General features: G+C 43.1%; 1 protein-coding gene and 1 long non-coding RNA gene across 10 annotated transcripts in view; one reads left to right on the top strand and one right to left on the bottom strand.

Annotated features, from left to right (window-relative positions):
* Nucleotides 1-24,484, bottom strand: part of PIK3AP1 (phosphoinositide-3-kinase adaptor protein 1) — a 50,719-nt gene that overhangs the window by 20,822 nt on the left and 5,413 nt on the right. For 6 of the 9 annotated variants that reach the window (XM_030029547.2, XM_041127507.1, XM_030029541.2 and 3 more), the window contains exons 2-5: nt 19,803-20,219; nt 3,697-3,845; nt 2,688-2,832; nt 992-1,134 (exon numbers count right to left, since the gene is read on the bottom strand). In XM_030029547.2, the coding sequence (XP_029885407.1) occupies nt 992-1,134; nt 2,688-2,832; nt 3,697-3,771 (363 nt within the window). In that variant the 5' untranslated portion in view covers nt 3,772-3,845; nt 19,803-20,219. Of the gene's footprint in view, nt 1-991; nt 1,135-2,687; nt 2,833-3,696; nt 3,846-7,081; nt 7,431-19,802; nt 20,220-21,255; nt 21,391-24,484 lie in introns of those variants that run through there. The other 3 variants (XM_030029548.2, XM_030029545.2, XM_030029546.2) reach the window with 3 other exon arrangements.
* Nucleotides 13-15,015, top strand: LOC115347889. Its single transcript, XR_003925681.2, has 3 exons — nt 13-24; nt 5,303-5,308; nt 14,775-15,015. It is a non-coding gene; the product is annotated as an uncharacterized LOC115347889 (long non-coding RNA).

Here is a 24,484-nt window from a genome sequence, read left to right as displayed (position 1 = left end):
ATAGCTTCCTGGTCCAGAAACAGAGTATCATTAATTGGAGCAGAGGAGAACCATACACTCCACACAGACAGAGTACCATGAGAAAAGTCACTCATGCAACTAGAAGCACAGAAAACTGTTACTGTCTACTTCCTTGACAGGTATAATCTTACTCTGAAACTGTTCCAATGAAGTGTCACTCCTGCTCTAAGTATGAACTAGTCCATTTTTAATTGCTCTGGTGTACACTCTGGGTTTGGCTTTCGGACTGGTTCTTACCCAAAGACTGGGAAGCATGCCTATTCCCCAAGTAGAGGCACAGCCCAGTACCAACTGCTCCATAACTTGGAACTAAAAAGAAAGGGAAAGACAGTCTCCCCTGACCCAGGTTTGCTGGTGACTAACACTACTCTGTACACTTCCACTACACAGCTGATCAGGGACATACAGGCAGGCAGCAAAGACAACACATCTGGAGAACGTGCTTGTGCAAGCTTTACCCCTCTGACAGGGTTCAGGTACCACAGCTGTGCAAAATATGATATGAGAACTGAGGAGTGGCTTTAAAGAAATAAGTGCTAAGAATAAACAAATCATTTTATGTTACTCTACTTCATTCAGCTAGTATGAATCTTTGCTACCTTTTCACATGTTTTCCAAGAACCCTCAGGTACAAATTTCCAAACAATTTATTTCTTTATGGTACTTTCTGTTATATCAAGTTCTGTCATCCCAATCTTTTCAAGCCATCGAGGTCTAAATGTGAGTGTTGATTGACTACATTTTTTTTTTTAGCTGGATGGCCTGAGTCACCTTAGGCAGCTATTTGCTCCGGAAAGATCACCCATGCTTTTGCTAAAAGGGGATGTTAAGATTATGTGAAAATCCCTACATAACCTTGCATTTCTTCACTTCAGAAGAGCTACTTCATGGCAAGCATTTTTGCTTATGTCCACTTGTCTAGCCTCTGAAAGAACTGGTTTCCAAAGCAGCTATTTGCCAGAGTCATTACCTGGCACATGAACTGTACCGGGTTGGCTGCATTAGCCAACAGACTGCTAATTTCCTCCATGTCGGTATGATAGGTGATGCTTGTTTCTCCCACCATCAAGTCCCCTGAATATATCTGCAGAGGCACTGTCCCAGAGGTTAAATCTTTGAAAAGAAAGAGAAGAAATCACTGTTAAGAACAATGGGAATGAGTCTGCATCAAATACCCTGAGGATAGGAGGAGTTTGGAGATACTGCCAGTGGCATATCAAAACAGTTTCTATTGTATTGAATTCATGAAGAGTCATGAAAAAAAGGAGATGATGCTGGTCTGAACACTAGGTAGGAAAGTACTTTGGAACTACCGTCTTCATAGATATGTCAATGTACATCACCTGTGACCTGCTAGGTCCTCTGCTAACAGTTGTCTGGACCACCAATATTAACAGTACACTACCTCAAACTAGAACGCCTCATGTGTCTCCACCCCCGGCTTTCTCTGGAGCAGTCTCTAAACCATGCCATAAAATATGAGAGCTGGGGAAGAAGGGGAGAGAAACCAGAAAAGTCACTAGGGATTTTGCAATCCCTGTCACCCGCACTAGTCTCTGAATGAAATCAACTTAAAAGAATTCCAGCTTTACAACTTTACCCATGCACAGGATTTATCTCCTACCTGCACCTTGGGAGCTTCTTGATGTTTTATCCAGTGTACATTCATAGGTCTGAACTTTCTCTTTGAAACACAAATATTTTGAATCCTACTGAAATTAATCTTTCCCTGCTTGGCTGTTAACAACTCAGGAAATGATGAAATAGTTACAGTCACATGCGAAAGGAATTAAAAATATATTTCTCTTATTGTTAGAAACTGCAGAGTTTACATAGTTGTACACTCTATCAACGTGAAGGTCATGCTTATAATTCAAAGTGCAAGTTAGTTTCCAGGTCCATGTTTAAATTATAAGTCTTGATTTAAGACAGATTAAGTTGAACATTTTTATGTGGGTGAGGTCACCTTCTTTAAATCAATCCACTTCACTGACTTTACAGAAGTTGCTGTAATGACTATTAGTCTCTATTTTCAGAGCTGGCACAATGACTCTTCAAGACGACAGACCAAAGTAGATAAAATAACATCATACTGGGAAACTACTATCAATCTGTAAGGCACCAAAACCTTGCCCCTAAAGCTTAGTGAACCTGAAGTTTAGACAACCTATGGTTTTGTAAATGTAAATACCTAGAGTGACAGAACATACCTAAATTAAAAGGCAAGCCAGGATAAATAGTTTCAACTCTGATCACAGAGAGATCATCACACATTAAGCACATGTTGTTATAGTCATGCAATTGTTTACTGGCACTTACCTTCTCTCGGTGCCCTGCCAATGCGAATGTTGTGGTGGTTATAACACACAGTTAAGTTCAAAGTGCTTTACAAGCTGCAATCTACTCTCAGAACTCCCAGTAAGGTGTTTTCACACTGCAACCCTGCCTCAGCTGAGGGGAAAACAGAGCCCCCGAGCAGCAGTCTATCTCAGTTACTCATCACAAATCTATCACAGATGATAATGCAAGTTCAAGATTTCCTGGCCTCAAGTTTTCTCGTGTTGCAACCTTTACCCCTATCCCTCTGGCACTTTTCAGGACAGGCAGATTGAGATAGAAAGGAAGCAGTGGAGGGAAGAGAGGAGGAAAATCTCAGCCCAGCTTACTTGGAGCCTCCACAGAGATTGTGTACTCGTTCTCCACCTCAGCCGGCACACGCACAGATGATGCATTCTCTGGAGAGAATTCAACTTCAGTTTTCACTTTGCCATCTAGTTTACATTTCATGATAATATAAACTGTTGTCTGCACCTAAGAGAAAAGGCATTACAACATGCAGGTTCACAACATAAGAACACTTACTTTGTTAAGTCCCTTTTCTAGGGATTTTGTTGTCATTGCAACTAACATACATTATCATCTGTCATTTTCACAGTCCTGAATGGTTTTCAGGAGCATCTTCCAGTCATGGAGTAACTGGGCATATGGCTTTGTTACAGCTTGCACCAGCATAGATACATGCATTAAGCTGACAAAACTCCAGATTTATCAGCTAGATTTATAAACTGAATAAGCTAGATTTATAAAATTATTTAGTTTCAACTCTATCAGTCTCTTCCCTCAAGCAGCACAGCCCTGTTCTGAACAGAAACAAAGGAAGAAACTTAGACTTTTTCCATCTGAGGGGATGCTATACTAAGAAATGCTGTTTTTCAGAGAGGAAGCCATGATCCAAGCTCTTTGGAGTCACTTGCAGGACATGCACCAGAATTGTCATATTAGACTGCATCCAGGCTGTGGAGTTAATTGGTTCATTACAATCACCTTAGTCCACTTGCCACCCCTAAATCTTACCAGAATGGAAGATGGGAAGTCAGGAGCGTGAACGTGCCTCACAGCACACAAGACAAGCAGCTATGTTAATGAGACTATCTGTCAATAAGTGACATTGCAGCCTAGACAACACTGGGCACTGCATGTTACCAAGCTACTTCTGGGCCTATGGAACTGAACTCATGAAACAGAGACACTGAGGACAAGGGGCTGAGAGGGAAGGTGACAGAAAAGGAATTAGGGACTAATTCCCAGGCCTGTAAAGCTGTCCATTACAGAGCAGCATAATGGGTTGCAACAGCCCACAGTAAGAATGTAGCCCAAGGAGTGGGCATACAGTACCCCACACCGTATGCGGTCAGGCTGCACCACCAGATGGTCCCCAGTGCTCTTGGATGATCCATGTTCTTCACTCATGGCAAGTCTGTGGGAGTAAACTGGGTTCTTCTCGTCTTCTGTTTCTGTATCAGTCACAGAGTCACAGCCTGAGTCTAAAATAAAGCATACAGAGTTCTGTTACACCACTCCCCTTTGCTGAAAATGCGCATCATACAACATCCATCCTGAGAAACAGCAAGGCAGGTGGTGGGGTGGAACTTGCTGCTCTTCTCAAAGTAATGCTGAGAAAAGGGGATCTAGCTGAAGAAAGGGAAACTACAGAGCTTCCTCTTTTTTTCCCTTAAGAGGATTGCTGGGAAACATTCACAAAGACACAAAAGTGCTGGAGTAGCATTGAACATGCTTACAAAACAAACAACAATGCCACTCTGCTGAGATGGATAGTCCCTTCTCATGTTAGATAGGAAAATTAGTATGTCAATGTCTAACATCAGAATGATCGGCAACTGGACTCATCTGACTCCAGCTGTGCTCGCTCCAAGTTCATTGTAGGATGGGCAGCAGCCTTTAGTCTTCCTCTCCCTTAAAGTAAATGAAGAAAAACAACTTTTCTTTCATTTCAGTAGTATCTTTAGTTTTCTGGATCCTGCTTATGTTGCTCACCCCAACTCCCAAGTTCATTATTGTGTTGACAAATACAACATGAGGCAGTAATCTGAAGGGATCCCATTCCTCCAGCACAAACTGTAAGCTCCTGTATCTATACAAGAGTGAAACTGAAATGTACCAGAGCCTTTGCATTGAAGAATAACAGTATTCTACCCAAGCAGACCCAAGAGTAGAAGTAAACCCATGTAACCCTACAGTCTGTGTGTACAAAACAATGTTCTCATTCCTGTTCCCCGGTAATAGCATGGATATTGATGGAAGAGCAAACAAACTGAATTTATACCACTGGCTGCAAAAAAACCTAGCAAGAATTAAAATAGATTACAGGTCTCCTACCACTGCCAGGAAATACTTTTCTCAACTACAGAAAGGAAACAACAGATGATTTTTTATCTACTTAGTAAAGAGTGCTTTCTTACCTAGTTTCTACCTCTTGATTCACGATTCACACCTTTTTTCCCCTATCCCCCAAAACATGGGGTGAAAGTCACTGACTTCCCCTTATCAGAAGACTAGCATGAATTCTTAAAAATCTATCTCCCATGGCCAAAATTTTCCAAACCTTGGAAAACTGTAGAGCAGTCAAGGATTTAAGATAACATTTTGGAAGTTATTTATTATTTCCTACTTACCTTAAAACACACCTGTAAGGAGCAGTATAAATTATTTACTAGATAAAAATCTCAGATTTGGACCAGCAGACTTTTTATATGAGTAAGAAATGTTCTATTTAAAATGCTCAGTCCTGATGAGAAAGACCCAAGTGACTAACTGCACTGTCTAACCTGTGGCATCCATACAGTGAAGCTGCCAACAGTCCAGGTTTTACTCAGAATCCCCCACCTCTGGGTACATCAAGTTTCCACAAATCAAGGGAGCCAAACTTATTAAAGCAGGCTTCTATTAGGAGTTCATGTCCTGCTAGTTTCAAACAGTGTAGCTAGAAGTCAGTCAGGAATTTAAATCTAGACTTCTTCATCATCATCATCATCATTATTATTATTATTAAAGACTTTAACTTAGGACATTTGAAATTCTGTCATGCACACCTTTCCCCCCCCCATATTTTCTATATATTTAAATTGAGTTTTATGAATTATGTGAATGCAACTTTGTTTTCAGGAGACAGGTTTTAAGCCACAAAATTTTACCGAATCATTCAGCCAAAATTTTTGTCACAAACAGTGGTGCACATACACTTAACTTCAAGTATGCAAATCACTCCACATGGCAAGTAAGCCTACTCACGAGTACAAGTAGATTGCTGCTTTAATGTTTGCTGTAGAAAGAGTAGAGCCAAAAATCTGCAGCTCTAAAGTTCAAGTAAGGCATCACCACCACCACTGACATTTCTTAAACAAACCTAGAACAGTACATGTAATTTCGCAAATAAATTTTAATACTGCACCAACACAGACCTGCAGATTTGACTAAGAAACTACTTTGACACAAGGCTACATACTGACGGTGGTCTTTTGGGTTTTCAGACAGTGGTACCAAGTGTTACAGAAAACGGACCCAGGTTTTAAATTCCTTTATTCAATATTTTAATTGATACTGTCCAAAGTCACCAGCTGCAAGAGCCAGACCGCAGTTTAGGGAACCCTTCTTTTAGGGAAAGGTGGACTACTCCCACCTGGGAGTGCCAGGCTGCCCAGCTGCCCAGCAGAAAATAAAGCACTGGTCCCACATCATTCCCTTACATGATAGCTATCACATCAGGTGCTTGGCATATACAGAGCAAGACACCATGTCTTTCGGGGAGGAGAAGAAGAGGCAACTGTTACTAGAATAGTGTCTCTGTAATCTCTGTTGGTTATTTCCAATATGATTAAATCAGAAAGACTAAGCTCACCGCAGATAAGAGAGATCCAGTGATGACGAAAGTACAGCAAAGCATTAATGTTCCTGCAACACATGCACAAGTTGACACTTGCCAGCATCCTGATACTAAGGGCATCATTCCCACCCCAATATGGAACCATTAGTGTGGTAATTTGTACCTCACTTGCCCAAAATATGGTCCATTTCAGAGGAAAATGAAACCTAAAGCTGTGGATCTCAGCTACAACATCTACAGTAAGCAAGGATAAGAGGGAAGCAAGGAGAGAACAAGCCTCCCAGTCCCTCTGCTTTACTGATGTTATTTGATACTAGAAACAAATTAGCAGATAAAGAATAACTTGAGCTTTTAAGAAATTCTGGCATTGCCTGATCCTGTCTTGCACTTCCACATTCTTGCAACAGAATTGGCTGCCCGGAGGTCATATGTAAGAACAGAGCTGTTGGGTAATATGGGAAGAAGCAAGCAATGTTAATCAGTAATTGGATTAACAGCTGACGGAACAGGCACTCAGAGTCTCAGGTATGAATCATTCATCTGTTTTGTTCATTCAGAAAATTCTGAAATTGCAAATTACCAACTTCCCACATAAGCAGTGAAGTGATGCTATGGTAATCTTGCAAGTTCCAATCATGTCCTACTGACTTGTGAACATGCAAGCAAGCACTGGAAGAGGAAACCATCCCATTACATTCAATAACATCCATGCTCTAAAGGGACATGTTGTTAGATCGGGCTTCCCACTCACTAAGATACTTGAGTAATGACAACCCATTTGCATATACAGATTCAGCAGTTATATCATTGTAATGATACCCAGGTTAGAGAGGCCTCACTGAGGAGATCAACAGACTCATCAGAAAGTTAAGTGAATACCTGAATTGAGCTTCTCCATGAGCAGCTGCTGTAGGTCAACAGCTCGTGGTTATAAACGGCTCCGCCTTGACTGGAGGGCCTTTCCGTTCCCCTTTAAACGGAGGCTACCTCAGGCCACGCTCGAGTCTGTGAAATACTTGTGAGAATAGCAGCAAGGGGAGGAGATGTGGTCCAAGAAACCCAACCACATTTCCCCTTGAAGAACGTGTCCCCCTCCAGGAAGTGTCAGTAGCAGAGCTGCAGACAGCAGCCCTGTGCCGGCCACTTCTCGCCTGCCCTGCCAGGCTCCCCGCATAGCTGCCCTGCAGAAACTCACCCCCTGGGAAAGCCCAGGGAAAATGTAGGCATAGCCATGTGCTTCACAAGCCATTTAGCAGCTTTAGAAACTAATATGAAGCAGCCAGTTATTTTGACGTGTTGCTGTACGGCGCACGGAGCTTGCTCCGTCATCCATTTCCTCCTGGCTAAGCTGGCAAGCTATCGGCATGGAGCCGACAGCTGTGGTTTCTGAGAAGTCAGCCCTTACACCACAGAACACGTGAATGCTCAGAAGGAGTCAGCAGCCTGTCCAGACCACTCTGCCACCCAGATATTAATGCAAATGGCACGACTGGACAACAGCTTGTCCCTATAGGTTCTGCATGTGCGACTACCCCCTCACTGGCATCTGTGAACACTTCCCACTCCGTCCATCGACCAGCTCACCAGCTGAGACAACTAGCTTTCACAAGGCCTCAGACTTTCATCTCAGTACACCCAGAGCAAGAGGGAGGGCCCTCAAAGAGAGCTCCTGCTATCACCTGAAGCTTGCAACCAGCCAGCCTCCTTTTCCAAGTGTGAACAAGGACATTAAGTCTCCCACAGCAACTCCAGCTACATTTGTGAGAAGCAGGCAGAGGACTGACACAGTAGTCAGGGAAAGCAAGGAAAGTTACCTTTCATCATGCTAACCTCAGAGCCCCTGCTTTACCAAGGACATACACACTAAGCAGGGAAATGTCTTGCAATAACCCCTCAAAACTGGGTTATACTGTAGCAACATTTCCCCTTTCAACAGAGTGGAGAGAAGCATGCAGAAAAGCAGCAGATGAGAAGAAAAAACACAGGAAAATGTAAGACTTTGTAAAACTGTCCATACAGAACAAATGATGTATAGGACATCTCCCGCTTCTCTCCAAACGCCTCACTCCAAGCAGCTCATCTACACGCATAGCACCTGAAAACAGATTTTCAGTTCTACAAAGAAAGTGGTCATGTTTCATTTTGTCCTGTAAAGCTGGAAGTGACAACAAACTAGTTCTCATCCTCCAACACAGAAACAAGCTGTATTTTACTATGCCAAGTTTTGCTTGAGCCAGTGTGCACACACACACTTGTGCATCTCATAAGGAAGCTGTATCCTTATGAAGAATACAACTGGGTTATCAAGAGACCTGTTGACAGGACCAGTGTTTCAGCAAATTGTGAGAAGCCAGAATGTAAGTTGTGTTTACCTTTGTAACCCACTAAGACAATATATCTCCTTAATACTCAAAAACACACATTACTCCACAGTTCCTCTATAAAGGACATCTTGTCCAAACTTCAAGGAACTTCACTTCGAGGAAGTGAATGCATCTGTTCACTTTTCTTGGTTCAGTGTTCCCAAATGCTGCTTCCAGTTATTTTTTAATTTCATCTTTGAAACAAAAAGGATTTGGAGAAAGCTGAGTCACCAGAAGTTGTTTACAATGCCAAGGGCAACTCCATGTCACTCCTGTAAATACTGGAAGGTAGAGATGAGAAAGTGGCCAATAAATACCATACTTGGGTTGCAGGAACAGGAAACTCAGCACATAGTTCTGAGAACAGTGAGGGTAAGAAAGGAAAGTCTGAAAAGCCACAAGAGTGGAGAGGACACAGAAGAGAAAGCAAGAAGAAAAAATATGAAAAAATGCCAGACACTAGAAAAGAGTGGTAAAATAAAAACCTGAAGCAGATGGGGAATTGGCAGATAACAAGAAGGTAACCCACAGGATCAAAGGTACCTTCTGTGGAAATATTCCTGTTTAGGGACAAATGTCACCAGTAACTTCCAGTTGGCCACTTGGGCTGGGCGCAGTTTTTAATTATTCCTGGCACTCATTATTCATGTCAGATGACAAATGAGACTGAGGAGGCAAGGTCAACTGCGAAGCAACTGTGATCAGACTGATGCATACAACCATCGCACCATGACATTTCCTGATGTGCAGAAACACAGGTAGGAATCCCAGATGGGAAGTCCTTCCTGCATTAGCAATGGATGGAAATGGGAACTGGATTAACACACCATTGAAAGTCTTGTCATGGATACAGTGTCACACAGGTAACAGCTGGGAAACTGCCTACCACACATCATCTGCCCCAGCAACGCTCCTCAGCCTCCTCTACCTTGACTGCAGATGACTACTGGATTGGCTCTTATAGTTCAGCTTGGGATCACTGGTCTCTATCCCCCTCTTCCTCAGTAGCTCAGGAAGGTACACTCTTGGTCTGTAATGCTGCAGGTTGCATGAAGGCACCATCCACAAAGATCTATCACTGGGAAGTTTCACAGAAGCTCAGCCATTTCCCCAGGATGACAAGACAACACTCAGTAATCCTATCACAGATTAAAGAGGAAATTGCAATTTGTGACTTCCTGCAAAACTCTTTCAAACTTACAGCCCTTGTTCATTCACTAGCAGCCCTGAGCTGAGAGCAGGACCTTTAACGTAAAGAACTGGATGCACCTGAGATAAGAGTGACTCTTACAGTTGCAACATGCAAGACCTCAGGGAAAGCACACAGTCTGAATCCAGCACAGGTTTTCCTCCAACCCCAGTAACAGACACATGTTCCCCAAATACAGATCCCTCAAAATACTGTTCTGAGACCGTGCCAAATTCTGCTCTTTCAAACCTCATCAGATGACCTTGCACAGTCCTGGAGAACAAATGTCTTCTTCCACTACCTAATAAAGCACATGAGTACCAACACTGCCCCTACAGCGCCGTTACTTGTCCAGAAAATACAAATGCACAAAAGCTCAAACACACACCTTACTCCAGAGTTATCCTGGCTTAGTGAGTCTGCTGAGCTGAAAAAAAAAAAAAAAAAAAAGAAAATCCGTGCATTCGTCTGGGGGCAGATGTTCACAACAGAAAGCTATAGCAGTTTAAAATACAACTGCACCCGTCACAGCCCTCTTTCCCCTTCCTGTTTCTCCTTCTTGTCTTTATTTTCACAAGAGGCTATGCCCCACACAGCAGAACCAGTGGAAAAGAGCACGTGTTTGGCTGCGTCAGTGAGATGCAGGACCAGGATCTCTGCTTCAGCAGCTGACAATGGGGGTGTAAGCTAGGCTGCCAGTCCCTGAACTTCATGATGAGGAGGAGCATTTATACATTTCACTCATAGCTACTGCAAATACAGTAGCTGCCAGCTCAGGGGTGAAATGCAGAGTCACCCTTGTAACACAGAGACAACATAGTTTATCTGACCATGTCTACAGTGTGCTACAAATGCAAAGTGTATTTAGCTTGTAGTTCTTTCACTAAGGTTCAAGCAAACGTACCACACTATGCCTGCCTCAAGCTAAAAGCATGCCTGGCTATCATGGTTCAGAAACTGCAAGCCAACTCATTATAATTCTTTGAGCTCTCAGCCTGAGGGTCTCACAGGCCTAGCGGTCAATTTGTGACAGGATTAAGTGTACAGACCTAAAGAACTAGCTGGGCTGCACGGGAACAGGACAGAGGTGGGAAAGAGCTTCTGAGGAAGATACAGGGTTCTGGCCACCCAGACAATAGACACTGTGTACATGACCAAAATCTCAAGAAAGAGGGGCTGGAATAGTTCACTTCAACCCCCTGTGCCATGAGACAACACATACTGAAATAGTGTTTGCATGGCTGATGATTTTTAAGGGTGCCAAGAATCACATTACATCTGTCACTGATTCAAGTCTTCCTGAGCAACCACATGCAAGAAACATGAACATCCAACTTGCTGATTAATTATCTCTCCTCTTGCAGTATCTCCTTGCTTCAATTTAAGCACAATGCATAATACTTGCAAGACAGAAAAGACTGTCCACATAAAAGCACACAAAGCTGGAATTCCACCTAAGAGAGCTGGGTAGCTGCTTTGGAAACATCCCACCACGAGATCCCTGTTTGACTGAAGGTGTGGTTCTACAAGTGGCTTCAGTAGATCTAAGGGCACATTACTACTGAAAGGGCAGTCCTGCCCTCCCTCTCCTTCAAACAGCCTCTCTTGGAATACCACTCTTGCAGACCAATGCCACACCAGATCATCCAGCCAGATGAAAGGTGAAGAATGAGGTAGACAACTCTCTTGTGCAGAAGTGCATGCTAAGGTCAGCCTATGCCACTGATGAAACTTCACCCAGGAAACTCGAGATCCACTGTTATTCTCAAGTCACTTCTGAAAAACACGTCAAAAGCTTTCTGCGGTAATAATGAAGACCCATGAAAATCCTACAAAATTTAACTCTAGAAGCAAAATAACTGTTCAAGTGCACAACAAAGGTCTTTGAAACAACCTGAAGTCTGCCCCACACATCGCTTCAGACCTGCTCTGTAAAGCGTCTTTGATTTGACCACACACTTCTGCAGAGATTTTGCAGAAATTACTTCAGCTGTTCCAAACTTGGAAGAAGCCATCAGTGATGGTCACTGGGCTCTTACTTTAAGCAGGTGTTTTAAAGCCTTGCAGTTCACATTGGCAGATACTTAGAATTAGGCTTAATCACTACCTTAAAGCAACCTGTGGGGAGATTATCAGAACTACAAGCTACAAAGAAATATGATTAGTATTTGCAATGTGCATGAGGTCTGTTACAGCCCGATGCTTCCTAACCACACCAGTTTCTGTATTTTACTAGTTCCAGGCTATCATTTCACTGTCTCTGTCTAGAAAGCTAGTATGCACCTATACCAGCACTTCTTGAATCTCATACTGTCACGAAAGATGAGCCGTGAAGTATTGCTTTTAATGTGCATAAACTGGGACTTTATGAAGCACTTTGATGACAAAAAATGCATCCATCCTGCAGCTAGGAAGACTATTTCAACTGCTCAATCTCGTTTGCTGCAGATGGATAAGGACATTCATGCATTTCTCTCAATATCACTCGGGGGCTTAGTTAAGGTTTCTCTGATCGCTTTAACCAGCTCTCTGAAGTCTCTGTGTTTCCAGCATCAAGTAATTTATAGCCATACTAGCATCTGCAAGGAAAGGCATGCTACCAGTATGTTCTTTCAACCTTAACTCCTGTGCAAGAGCGTCACAGTTTCCTCTCCTTGACAGGCAGTGAGAACCAGCCAGGCTGCAGAGCTCCCATATAATGAAGTGGACTCTCACTGCACCCAGAGGGCTGACTAATACCTCACCCGTTCCTCTTCAAAGAGCAGGGTCAAAGAAGCGTATCTTCTATTTCAACACAATATAACAGAAAAATACCATTTTAAGAATACACTTAATTTGGCCTCTTCAAAGAGGGGGAAAAAAGCAGCAAGGGAGGGAGAGAGGGCTGCAGTACAGCAGATAATCATGCTACCTCGTGTCTTCAAGGCCATTCCAATAAGCTGGCAGAAATAAATGCTGGATGTAATTCCCTGAGACAGGACTACTCAGAACATATTTGTCCATAGAGCACTGAGAGCCAGAAGTAAACACCAAATGGTCCCCAGCTTCACACATCTCCATCCCCTTATGTCTGTACATTGATTCCTGTCCCTTCCTACCACTAGCTTTCTTCCTTTACTGTACGTCTGATATCCAAACAGACTCTGAAGATGCAAGCAGGTATCACAAACTTGGCACAGGCATCCACATCCAATCTGCAGTTTCTAGAACCTCCTAAGGGCCAAAATGGATCTTGCAGAGAATGGCAATTGCGTACATCGGACTGGAAACTTCAGGAACATTGTGAGGACGTGGGCTCAGTATGAGGGCTTGAAGAGATCAGCTGGGGAGCAAAATACAATGCTAGGATCTCATCTAGGATCTCATACAAACAAGCGAAGAGACTGCAGCAGGGCTAGAGGAACATCACAGTAAGTTAGAGCTCATGAACTGGGGTCTGCTCACAAGCTGGAGCCTCAGAGATACAGCATTAGCTCTCTAGCAATATAACAGGTCCCAAAGCACCTTTTTCTCTAAGGCCAAATATTAAGGAGGTAGTTTCATAGAGGCATTGATCTGACATAGCTTCATGATCCTTCTGTAAGATGACCAGGGATGTCAAATCAACTCGCAGAACTCTTTTTGGCTGCTTTATTTCCAGGATGTATCCTTTAAGGGGGTGGCACAACTTTCCCATAAAGCACTTGACCATGTCATGCCTCTTACTAGCAGGATTACTACCTGCATCCAATGTTCCTCAATGGCCATGCCTTATGAAATTTAACAAGCAGCACAGGGAAGAGTTGCTACAGCATTCAGGTCTTGTTCTGCCTCCACATGCAACAGCAAACTCCACAGGCACTGGAAATCACACTACAGCATTCCCTCTTGTAGGAACATGTTCCCATACAGGACAGAAGGGACCTGTGGGGAGGGAGGTTACACTTCCCAGTTTACAGCATCCCCTTCACTACTGCCTTACCTGCAAGTCTCAGTGTTACGCTGACAGAGTAGTCCTGACTGAAGTGCTACCTGCCAGAAACAGACACAGCACAACAGATACAGTAGCTGCTGTCAGAGGAATAGTTACCAATGCCACTATACAGTACAAAGCACCCGGACCTGAATGAATTGTTGTCGTAGGCACCTGAGATAAGATCACCACTGTCCTATGCTGAAGGATGCAGCTCTGTTACTGCCTGGTGGCTTTTGTGGTTTCTAGTGAAAAGTTGCCCTTAAAAGTATTCAATGTGAGTTAACATATTTTTTGGGGGGGGGGGGGGGGGGAGAAAGGAAAGAGTGTTCAAATTTATCCACAAAAGCCACAAACTATTCTTCTAGGTTATGGTATTTGCTTTGTCATTCCTCAGGGCATCTCAAGTATAAGGGTAACATACCAGATAACACTGGATTTCACTGTGTTTGTGTCCCGAAATAGTTACACGGTAAAGCAGAAGGTCATCAGCGCACCAAGGCCTAACATGGAGCTTGTCTGGGCAATCAAATGAACGAAGTCTGACACCCTTCCATAGAAAGACTATTGGCCAATGAGCTACCCCAGGTGAAACCTGCCTTTCGGCAGAAATCTCAAGATACATAACAAACAGGAATTTATGTATCATCACTGAACAGATAATTTATCAATAACTCCCAAAATAACAGGAGAGCGGCTCCTGCCAAACTTAAAAATTCATTGTGAATTTAGGGCTCTAGCCCTAAATGGCAGCGATGAGCAAAAGTCAGCAATCAAATAATTACAGAAGTGTCAGGCTGAAGGGAACCTCCTGCGTACTACTACTTCATCCTCCTGGGTTCAGACACACTTGAGAACATCTTATGCATCTCTCCAATCTGACCTCAAACTCCAAGTAGCCTATTCCAAGGTTACTTTATCTTTACAGTTTGAGCCCAGCACAGGACCACAAAGATGATTAAAGGACCACAGCGTCTTTCATACAAGGAGAGACTACAAGAGCTGGAACTCTTCAGCCTGGAGAAAAGACGACTCAGGAAGATCTTATCAATGTTTACCTGATGGGAGGGAATGAAAAAGAGGGAGCCAGACTCTCCTCCATAATGCCCACTGACAGGACAAGAGGCAATGGGCACAAACTGAAACACACAAAATCTCATCTGAACACAAGATAACACTTTGTCACTCTCAGAGTAGTCAAACACTGGAACAGGTTGCTCAGAGAGGTTGTGAAGTCTCCACCTGCAGAGACATTCAAAACGTGACTGGATATGGTCTTGGGCAACCTGCTTTATCTAACCATGCCTGAGCAGGGAGGTTGGACTAGATGATCTCAAGAGGTCCCTTCCAACTTGAACGATTCTGTGATATGCTCTCAAGTTTTGTTTGTGGTTTCACCAGTGCAACAGAAGAAAGTCAGGAAGTTAATTCAATTCCTTGACACGTACAGGAGGGAGAATGATAACAGCTCATGCAGTTTCTGTTATGCCATTTCCCTCCCAACAAAAGCTCACTGCCTTAGTCTCTGGCATCTCTCGATGAACCTCTCACTAGGTGGAGTAACATTCCAGCTCTTGCTCATCTATACGCCTCCAGCAAAATTCTCATCTTTCTTCTAACTGCCCACTGTCCTCCATATTCACCACATACTTCCTTATACCCACTTCTAACCCTCCTATTTTGCAAGAAGTTTGCTGGTACCAATCTTTCTTTCTTGTCTATTTCATTGCATGAGAGCCCTGCTCAGCCAAGGCTGCACTTGTCCTTCAATAGCATGGGTCACAGCTGCTGTTAACATTGAGTTATCACCTTAGCAATCTCCGGCAGATGTCAACTTCCCTGGGTTTTTCTCTGCAAGAGTTTGCTTGGGCGCAGAAAGTTCAAAGCCACTGATTAATTAGTAAATGCTTTGGAAACAACAACTTTTAAAGCAGGAAATGGGAAATTTTTCAAGACAACATAGGTAGGGGCTGAAATAAACTGGACAAGTTGAAATGTGCATAATACAAAACAGATGTCAGCTGAGCTTTGAGAACACAGGAGGAAAAGAAAGGTCACTGACTCCAACTGTGCAGCACAGACTCCCAGCTGCCCAGTGCACACAGCACAGCACGGTGTGGTATCACAAGGCAGACAAGAGGGCTTAAGTAGCAGGCCAGTCACTGCACCCCGGCTGGTGACTATAGCTTGCTGGCACTGAGCTGACTTGTACAGTGCCATCCTGAGCATTTCCATGTCCTTAGCACAGTTATTGCATAGCCTGAAAAACTTCCCCACAGATAACAGGAGTGCCTGCAAATGCAAACCTTCATGCCCTCTGCAGTTTGCCAGGATTGAGAAACTGTAGAAGTAACAATGCCCCATCTACAAGAGAGCAAGAGTCAGTGTCAGCACAGTTAGTTCTCAACAAGGCTAGATGAGTGCTTCCTCATTTCTGAATTCATACTAAGCTAATAAAAATTAAAATAGCTTTCAGCGTGTGATGTCTGGGGGTGTCATGTTCCCATGATGCGCTAAACAAACCACAGCCTAACAGCTGCACTAAAGGCAACAGCATAGCCTGAGCAGGTCCAGTGTGCAGGCTCTGGAGAGTTACTTACCCTCACCATGTCCTGTGTCATATGCTCCACTAGCTCAGGATTCAGTTATTAGGAATCTAAAGCTCAGTCACTTTTTCATCAGGCTTAGTTTTTCAATGTGTGCTGACACTGCTGTTAGAAGTACTGGTGAACACGTGTGGAGAGAAGTACTTCCCAGAGGAAGACACCCAGCCAAATAACTTCAAATATGGTCATAAACTTTATCTGCTAAGTGCTGTAGGAATTGAGGGCTGCTTTACTCAGGAAAAGTTCAGTCTGCTGTAGATAATGGACTTTACTGAGACCTTCTAAAAGTTCCTGACTTCAAAGCCTTCATCTAAAATCCTAACAATGAAGTCCTGGGAGCAGAGCACAGGCTGTGTTTCTCTATGGGAAAGGTCTGCTGTCACAAGCACTCTTACTTTAAGTCACTCATGCTGGGGCTGGCTGCAACCAAACTATAAGGCAGATGCTAATTTTTTATTACCAGCCAAGAAGAAAGTTTTCACAGTTTCACCCAAAAAGGGAACTATGTACACCTGGGGTTGTCTTCTCTTCAGAGGAAGCATCAGAACATTTGCATTTGAGGCCATTCACAAAACTTGGTCTGTAGAATCACACGATAAGAAGAGGTCACCTAGTCATTTTTTTCCCCACACAGAGGTAGGATCTGACACATTCATCCAAATACTTTTGCCATGAAACAAGCCTATCTTAAGTAGGTTCTTCCTCCACAAAAGTCAAGAGTGACAGCGGATGGCTTGCCTTGGCAACTGCTCTGATGTGCACGAAGAAACAGCCTGACATGACTCAACTCTTGCATGCAGCTGACAGCTCACATCAGGTAGGGCTCCCATAACAGTAACAAGTTCAGAAATTCTGAATCTTTGTGTACCAAACTATTTGAAAATGCTACAGCAGACTCCACAGCAAATGAGTTTGGCTTAATCTCATTTTTTCTCTCAAATGTGTTCTAGATATACTGAAGTAAGTTTGAAATCAATGTATGCTTGTTCAAGTGAGAAAACAAAAAATAAGCTGTTTTTTTTTTTTATGTAGAAGCAACAACAAAAATCCAAAGCACAATCTCCTTTTCAAAACACTATTTACATAAAACTAAAGTACAGTTTTTTTCAGCACACGCTAACTTTCAGCAGAGATGACACCTCTGGAGAAGGACTCCACGTCCAACTGTAAAAAGTCAGACTGTAGTGCCTGACCCCGAAGAAGTTTTGCCATAGATGTATGGCAGCCAGCCCACTAAACAGCCAGGCACACAAGACATACTTCTGTGGCTGCTCAGACACACAGCATAGTGCTACCAATAAGACTCACCTCTGGCCCCCTCCCAGGGTGGGGTCTGAGAAGTGCTGGGAAGATCCAGTACCCAGGTCCCCCGCACACAGCCCCCAGTGTACCAAGGGGCAGCCAGCTGTACACAGAGAGCTCTAGCTCACCTGTGGAGAAACACTTGCTGAAGTGGAGGAAGAAAGCCAGGTCAGCTTAATACAAGTCATTGACTACATCTGACATCAAAGAGAGTGGAGGCTGCTCTTTACCTAACAAGGCTCTGCATTCAGCACATCACTGCCAACAAATATGCTTTCTCAGCGTAAAAATGAGATTTTGGGTGCTTCCCTTTGACAAACACAGCTTCTCTATAGGGAGAAGCAGTTGATCCAGAGTCATTTCTAGCTGATCCATTCCCATGCCCACTCCTCCCCTTCACCTCAAATTCTCTTTGGTTTTTAATGTGCCCAAAAAAAGCAAGGTGGGTGAAAGCCTCTCACTAGTAGGGATCCACTTGGCTACGCAAAACCTCCCACTACAGCGAGTCCATCTAATGAAGGACAGAGATGCCCACGCTTCCCACTCCACCCGCAGCCCAGGAAGCAGGAGTCTTTCTTCTACCCCATGTTGTGCTTTGTGCACTCAGAATGCAGCAAGCCACAAGAGACTGGCAAGACCTGGCTCCAGGAAGAGATTTCAGGATCAACATCCCTTTGTACTCTCACACACACTTCAGCTACACTAGAACTTACTCCTACTCTGGCCTAAAATAACTCTGACAGTCCTTGGACATGTTAAGTGAAATCATTAACACCAGTAATCCAGGGAGATGTTGTTTAAACCTCCCTAACTTTGAATATCATACTTAAAATCAATAAAATATTGGTGCTATGCTCTAGACCCACGTTTGGAGGAAAACAGTAAGTAAACGTTTACTTTGGCCAGAAAGCGTCAGAAAAGCTAATTTAATCTCTGGTCAGTTCTATTTTTCAGAGTACAAAAGCTCAGCCACTGTTTTCTGTCTTCTTCAAGGCTGAAAGCAAATGAGCCAGACTACTTTAGCCCTAGGTTGTCCATTGGGAAACCAAGATGTTTTAAGGGTGTTTGAAAGGGAGATGCAAACTTTAGTTTATGCAAGTTTTTAAAAGGTACTAGGAAACATCTGTTGTGACCTGGTTACCTGAGAATGCCATCTTCAGCACAATCCTTAAGTCATCTTTTTTTCAGGGGGACTATTTTGGCCAAGATCCTGACTTTCAAAATTTATTTTTACTGTGATAAATTTGTCATCATGATTATTGCCGTTGTTATCCTGGCATAAAGCACCTTTATGTGCACAATACCAGACACGCTAGGAGACTGCACTGCCTCATTTATGCTACTAAATACAGATAAATCTTAATCCAAGATGTAACCGCAGGACTCCAGTCCTGCTAAGGCTGACAAAGAACACTATAACCCTAAGTATGGCAGTATCATAAAAACATCCTGACCAGCACGACTCCCCAGAGCTCTCCACCTTCACTTCAACAGAAACTATGAGAAAGGAATACCACACACTCCTCTAGAGTTTAGGAAAGTTCACACTCAACTAAAACTCAGTACATTGTGCTTCTGTAGTCTCCAGCTGTTAATACTTCTGCACTAGTAAGTCCTCTGTGTTTATTATGAGGTGATTACTTTAAGACTGGGTTATTTTTAAGGCCATCAGTGCAATTCTCCAATTAATCCCTGTCATTCCATCATAGGTAACAAGCTGATCTGTTGCCACTATGGTTATATCTCTGACTTCAGGCCCAGTGCTAGAGAATACATACTAGACAACCGTTTTTTTGATTCTGGTATGACAGAATGCAAGTCTGAAGGAAAAGATAATTTTCCATTGATTGGGGTCAATAAACTGCAGGGCACAATATATACAGGCAGAACTTTAAAGATACTCAGTTTTTGTTTTCGATTTGCATTCAAAACCAGGCACCTAAGATAACCTCCAAATTCTGAAGTTCTCTGTGAGTCACTGGTAATCTCTCCTGAATTAGGGACCAATTGACCAGGCACAGAAAAACTGGCTTGCAAAAATTCCTAGTTTACAAGGCTTGTGCAATTTGCTATAGTTTTGTATTTCAGTAAAACACCTCACTGGGGTTAAAACAAGGATAAACAGCATCACGTATCTCCCTCCTCCAACCCCTGACCAGGAAGCGCAACTCCACAGCTGCTACCTTACCTTCTGAAATAGCCTTCTTGACAGCTGCAAGGTAAGCATCAGGCTCATCATCATTTGTGAGTTCTTGCCACTGAGACCAGTCCTTGAAAAAGGTCAAATACTCATCACAGTCTGTAACACCGCAGAACAGCTTGACTACTTTGTACGGCGGCCATAAAGCTTCCTGAAGGCTCTGCAGGACGGGAGGGAGATAAAAACTCTGCACCAGCTCAGCAGATAGCAAAAGGATGATGCTCCGACTTCTGTTGAACAGGTCCAGCTCCTGGTGGGAGATGGCAGACTCGCCTTCCAGCTGGTAGCTCAGAATCCGATGCTTTCGAACATGCCGAGTAAAGAGGAAGAGGTTCTGGAGGTACTGACACCATTCAGTGGCGTCACTTGCATACACAATCAGCACATCATATCCTCCAGGGACTCCTGTACAGGCGCAAGATGATCACAGGGAGGAGGATTAAATTCAAAGCAAGAACTGACCCACAGCTTTGCAGCAAAAAACCCACAGGGCTGTCCCTATAATTCATGTCAGAAGCTCCAAAACACTTCAAAAGAACAGTAGATATATCCAAAGTGAGGTGTTCACAGCCATAGAGCAATTCTAAAGGGTAGTTCAACTCCTGCTTGCATTTACCCCACTAATAAGTACTTTTTTCATTCTCAAAAACCTTCCTATGAAGAAGGGGATTTCCTATGTAGTTTCAAGTGAAACAAACCACATGTGGAGATTTACAGATTTAAAGCATGTTGATAGAAAAAAAAACCACAAAAACCCGACCTCCAAAACAAAATAGCTTGAAAAGGGGAGTTCACCTTTGCGTGTGAAGTAAAATCATTTTAGGGAACTATAGGGTCTCTGCAACACAACTGCAGACCATTATGAGCTCAAGCTGAGTATACACAGAATACAGCACACCTAAAATAAGAAAGGCCTTTATTTAAGTTAGGTTGGTCCCCCAACGTTTACAGGAAGCCACTATGGCTTCCATGGTGTTAGACATTTGCTCTCATTGCAGCAGAAAGCAAACTGCCTGTAAAGTATGCATGCAACTGAAGGGTACACCAGCCCCAGTGCTTGCAGCGCAGCAGCTCTACCATTCAGGCTTCAGACACTTTGCAAGCCTGTGTTAGAGTTGTTCCCCCAGAATTGTCAAACAAAGGTTTCCCAACCATTTTGGCATGAAAAACCCTCTCTTCAGAAGGAAAGAACTAATACAATAGTGGTGGCCATAACACAGCCCAAAATACACTTGCCAAAATTGACTTACTCCATAGTTCTCTAGAGACAGCTCCTACCTACACACTCCTGTATTTCTGTGCTCTGGCATGAAAGCACTTTTAACATTGTTTCCAGCTTTCTAAGAAGATCATATGCAGATTGAACCAGTATGACATGATGCAGTGCTCTCCCACCAATCTCAAGACAACTTTTAAATCTAAATTTAATTTTTCCATTCACCTGTGAAGAAGTTTGCCCAAAGCTGATGATTACGGCTCTGGTCCCATGGTAAATTTCAGCGCTAAGCATTTCAAATCGTATTAGCAAATTGTCGTCTTCTAATTCCAGTTTGACTCTTTAAAGTGTCAACATTTCCAAACCATCTCCATCCAGAAGCAAGCAAGCAAAGGCAGATTCTTCTAATTAAAGTAGAAGACAATGCCTAAAATTTGGCATGCCAAAAAGAGCATCTGCAGAGAATGAATCTACCAGAATTGAAGATGACAGTTTTGCAGTCACCTTATTAAAATTCAACCAAAACTGAATAGCGTCCAAAGACTCCATTCTGCTACCTTCCCCAGAACCTTCATTAAGAAATGAAGGCTGAAATCATGTCTAGTCTATAGTGCCCCAGCTCTAAACCATACAATTACCAACTTTAAATTGTAGTTGAGCAGAAGTGGTACAGTTGAGAAGTAAAGCGTGGAGATGTGCTCTGTGCTCAACCAATAGCACTATGGTTACCTGCATAAATGGAAAGTCTCTAGCAGTGAAGGGATAATGTCCTAGCTATGGAGAACATGGACACTGCATTTCAGCGGTATTCACTAGGACGGCTGCATGTTTCTGTGTGAATACAGCTCCTGAACCCCAGAGGGAGTGTTGTAGGAGACAGCATTCTCAATGGAGGGGATCCAGCAAACTCATAAAGCAAACAAACAGACCCAAAGCCTTGGGACCTTTAAGCTAAGAGTGTGGAACTGCTGTGAAAAAAAGATGGCTTTCACACCAATGAGAACACCACTATTGCCAAAATACTGCTCTGGCTGAACATCACCTGACAAAGATGACTGAATCACATGAACAAAAACAGGAAAACCAAGGAGAATTCAGGAGGTCAGTTATTTTATCCTAGAAAGGGAGGAGTACCAGAGACTTCTGCTTCCAGTACCACGAGCTGATTTACATGCAGTACAGTGGGAAAGGGCAGCACAACTATCTATGCGCTGCAGCACAGCCAGCTGAATCTGACCTCATCAGGTGAGGAGACGATGCAGCGACTCTCTGAGGTGTGCCCTAAAGTTCTACCCTGGCGCTCTGTGGGAGAAGTCCCACCTCCAGACTGGGGAAAGCGGCAGTGGCCTCAAGGGCATTTTAACGTTCTGTAAAATGGAACACCTAATCCTACCGTGCATTTTTAAAAAGAGCACAGCCTCTGCAACTAAACCTGTTAGCAAGCAGACCCTTCTCCAGTCTTTCAATGAAAGGAAGCACCTGTGCTTGGAGAGGATGCAGGGTGGGGGAGCCATTGATTTTAAACATGCATTGCACTGTAGGAGCACTAAGTATCTGAGAAGCCTCCCTTCTCCGATATGTAGGCAAAAGATGCAAACTTGACAGACTCTCTGCAAGTTCCCTGCCAGCATTTATATCCCCAGAGACAACATCAGCCAGAGCAGTGTAGCCTCTGCACCCAGTAGGAAGGAACTTCACCTAGTGTTTAGGAAAGGTACCGCTTCCCCAGATAGCACTGCTCTACCAGCACGGCATTCCCCCTAACAGAGCCGCGCCAGCTCTCCTCAAGCCCTCTCACCTCAACTCCCATAGCCTTTTACACTTCTCGGATAAACTGAGGAACAATGCTTTTAAAAGGAGAACCAAGAAATAAAATTACTGACTCCACCTCTAGTGCCAAGGAAATTCTCTATGTTCATAAGCAAAAATACTGGAAGTGGGTCTTGAAGAGCTAAATAAGCTTAAGTCAGCAACAGGACTGCTTCAAAGAAAACAAAAATCTAGAAATAGTTTCAATTGCAACATCCCTTTTTAAAAGAGGATGACACAGTACTCACTTTCCTGGATCATGCTATTCTTTGTCTAACCAAATACCTCTCTTTGCAGCACCAACTACTGTCCAGTCCTCAGGGAAAAGTGTAATAAACGGAGAATACAGAATGTTTCGGGAGTTTTTCCCACAACTCTTCACGCATCAGTTACAGAAAAACTCAGAGCACGCTTCAAGGCACAATGTATACTCTGCCTATTGTACACATATAAGTAAATCCCTAGGTGAACACTGAGTACTTTATTTCTTTAAACCCTGACCTTGGATGCTTTGACAATGCGTTCGACAGGCTGGTTTTGGAAAAACAAACACAAGGAACCCTTCAATTCAAGTAAGAAAGATATGAACCGTATATGCAATAGCAAGATGAAGAAAGATTTGTGCCAGCCAACCGCTTCAAAAATCTTTCACGCTTTCAAGTGTAATCAAGTTTAAATTTTAACAATACCTTGTTTCTGCATTCCTATAAAAGTGACTTTTGCTTCCGTTTACAAAATGTCAGCACTATTAATATTGCAGGGCATGTTTATCTATTTATTTCATAGAAAAACACCCAGGTGCTGTTCTGCTGCAATTTGCAATGATAAACCATAACCTTTGGACTCCTTTCCAGTTGTAACTGCCTCTTCAGTGCTTAGTTGCACACTCCATTACACAGCAATGATAAAAGACTGATGAGATTACAAACTAGTACTGTAGAAATGCCTAAGACCTCTAATTGAGGTGGAAGGCCCACAGACTAAACAGCACAGAGACAGAACATGATATAAAGCTTTCCCTAGCTTATAAACTGCACGTAGAATGGAAGGGGATGAAGCAATTCAGTCAAAATCACAGAAGGCCCATGGCAAGAAAATATAAGTATCCAATAGTGATAGACTATATCAAGCCTTCATAGTCCCTTTCAGAGAAGCAAACAAATGACGTTTATCTTTGGACCATGTTTGGGAGTAGTGAGGTGACAATGTTTGAGTTCAGAGCAACCATGGGATAGTGGTTTATGGCCATATCGTAAGGTTCGGATTACCACTGAAATAGCTAAAGAATACTGCAGGAAGCTGGCATATCAGCTCTGGGTAAGACCACATCTTGCCCACGTAACACTTCTCAAATTTGAATCAGATGTCATCAACTGTTACTACCTATTATTTCATTCTACAAGCCAAAGGTTTGACCTTTTTCAATTTACAGATCATAAATAGTTTTCCATTGTACTTGTAGGTCCCATAAAGAAAATTCAGGGCCTCTAATAATACGCAGCTTTTCTAGGTATTTACACCCCTCTCCTAAGCAGACCATGACTTCTCATTGCCCACAGACCAGGTAAAAAACTAACAGACAAATCCTTTACACCAACTCAGATGATCATATGCAGCAGCAAGCAAATCTATTTTCATCTGCTAG

The sequence above is a fragment of the Aquila chrysaetos genome, chromosome 11 (assembly GCF_900496995.4).
Source record: "Aquila chrysaetos chrysaetos chromosome 11, bAquChr1.4, whole genome shotgun sequence".
Classification (NCBI taxonomy): Eukaryota; Metazoa; Chordata; class Aves; order Accipitriformes; family Accipitridae; genus Aquila; species Aquila chrysaetos.
Note: the sequence above shows the minus strand (reverse complement) of the source record. Positions and strands in the feature narration are given on the sequence as shown.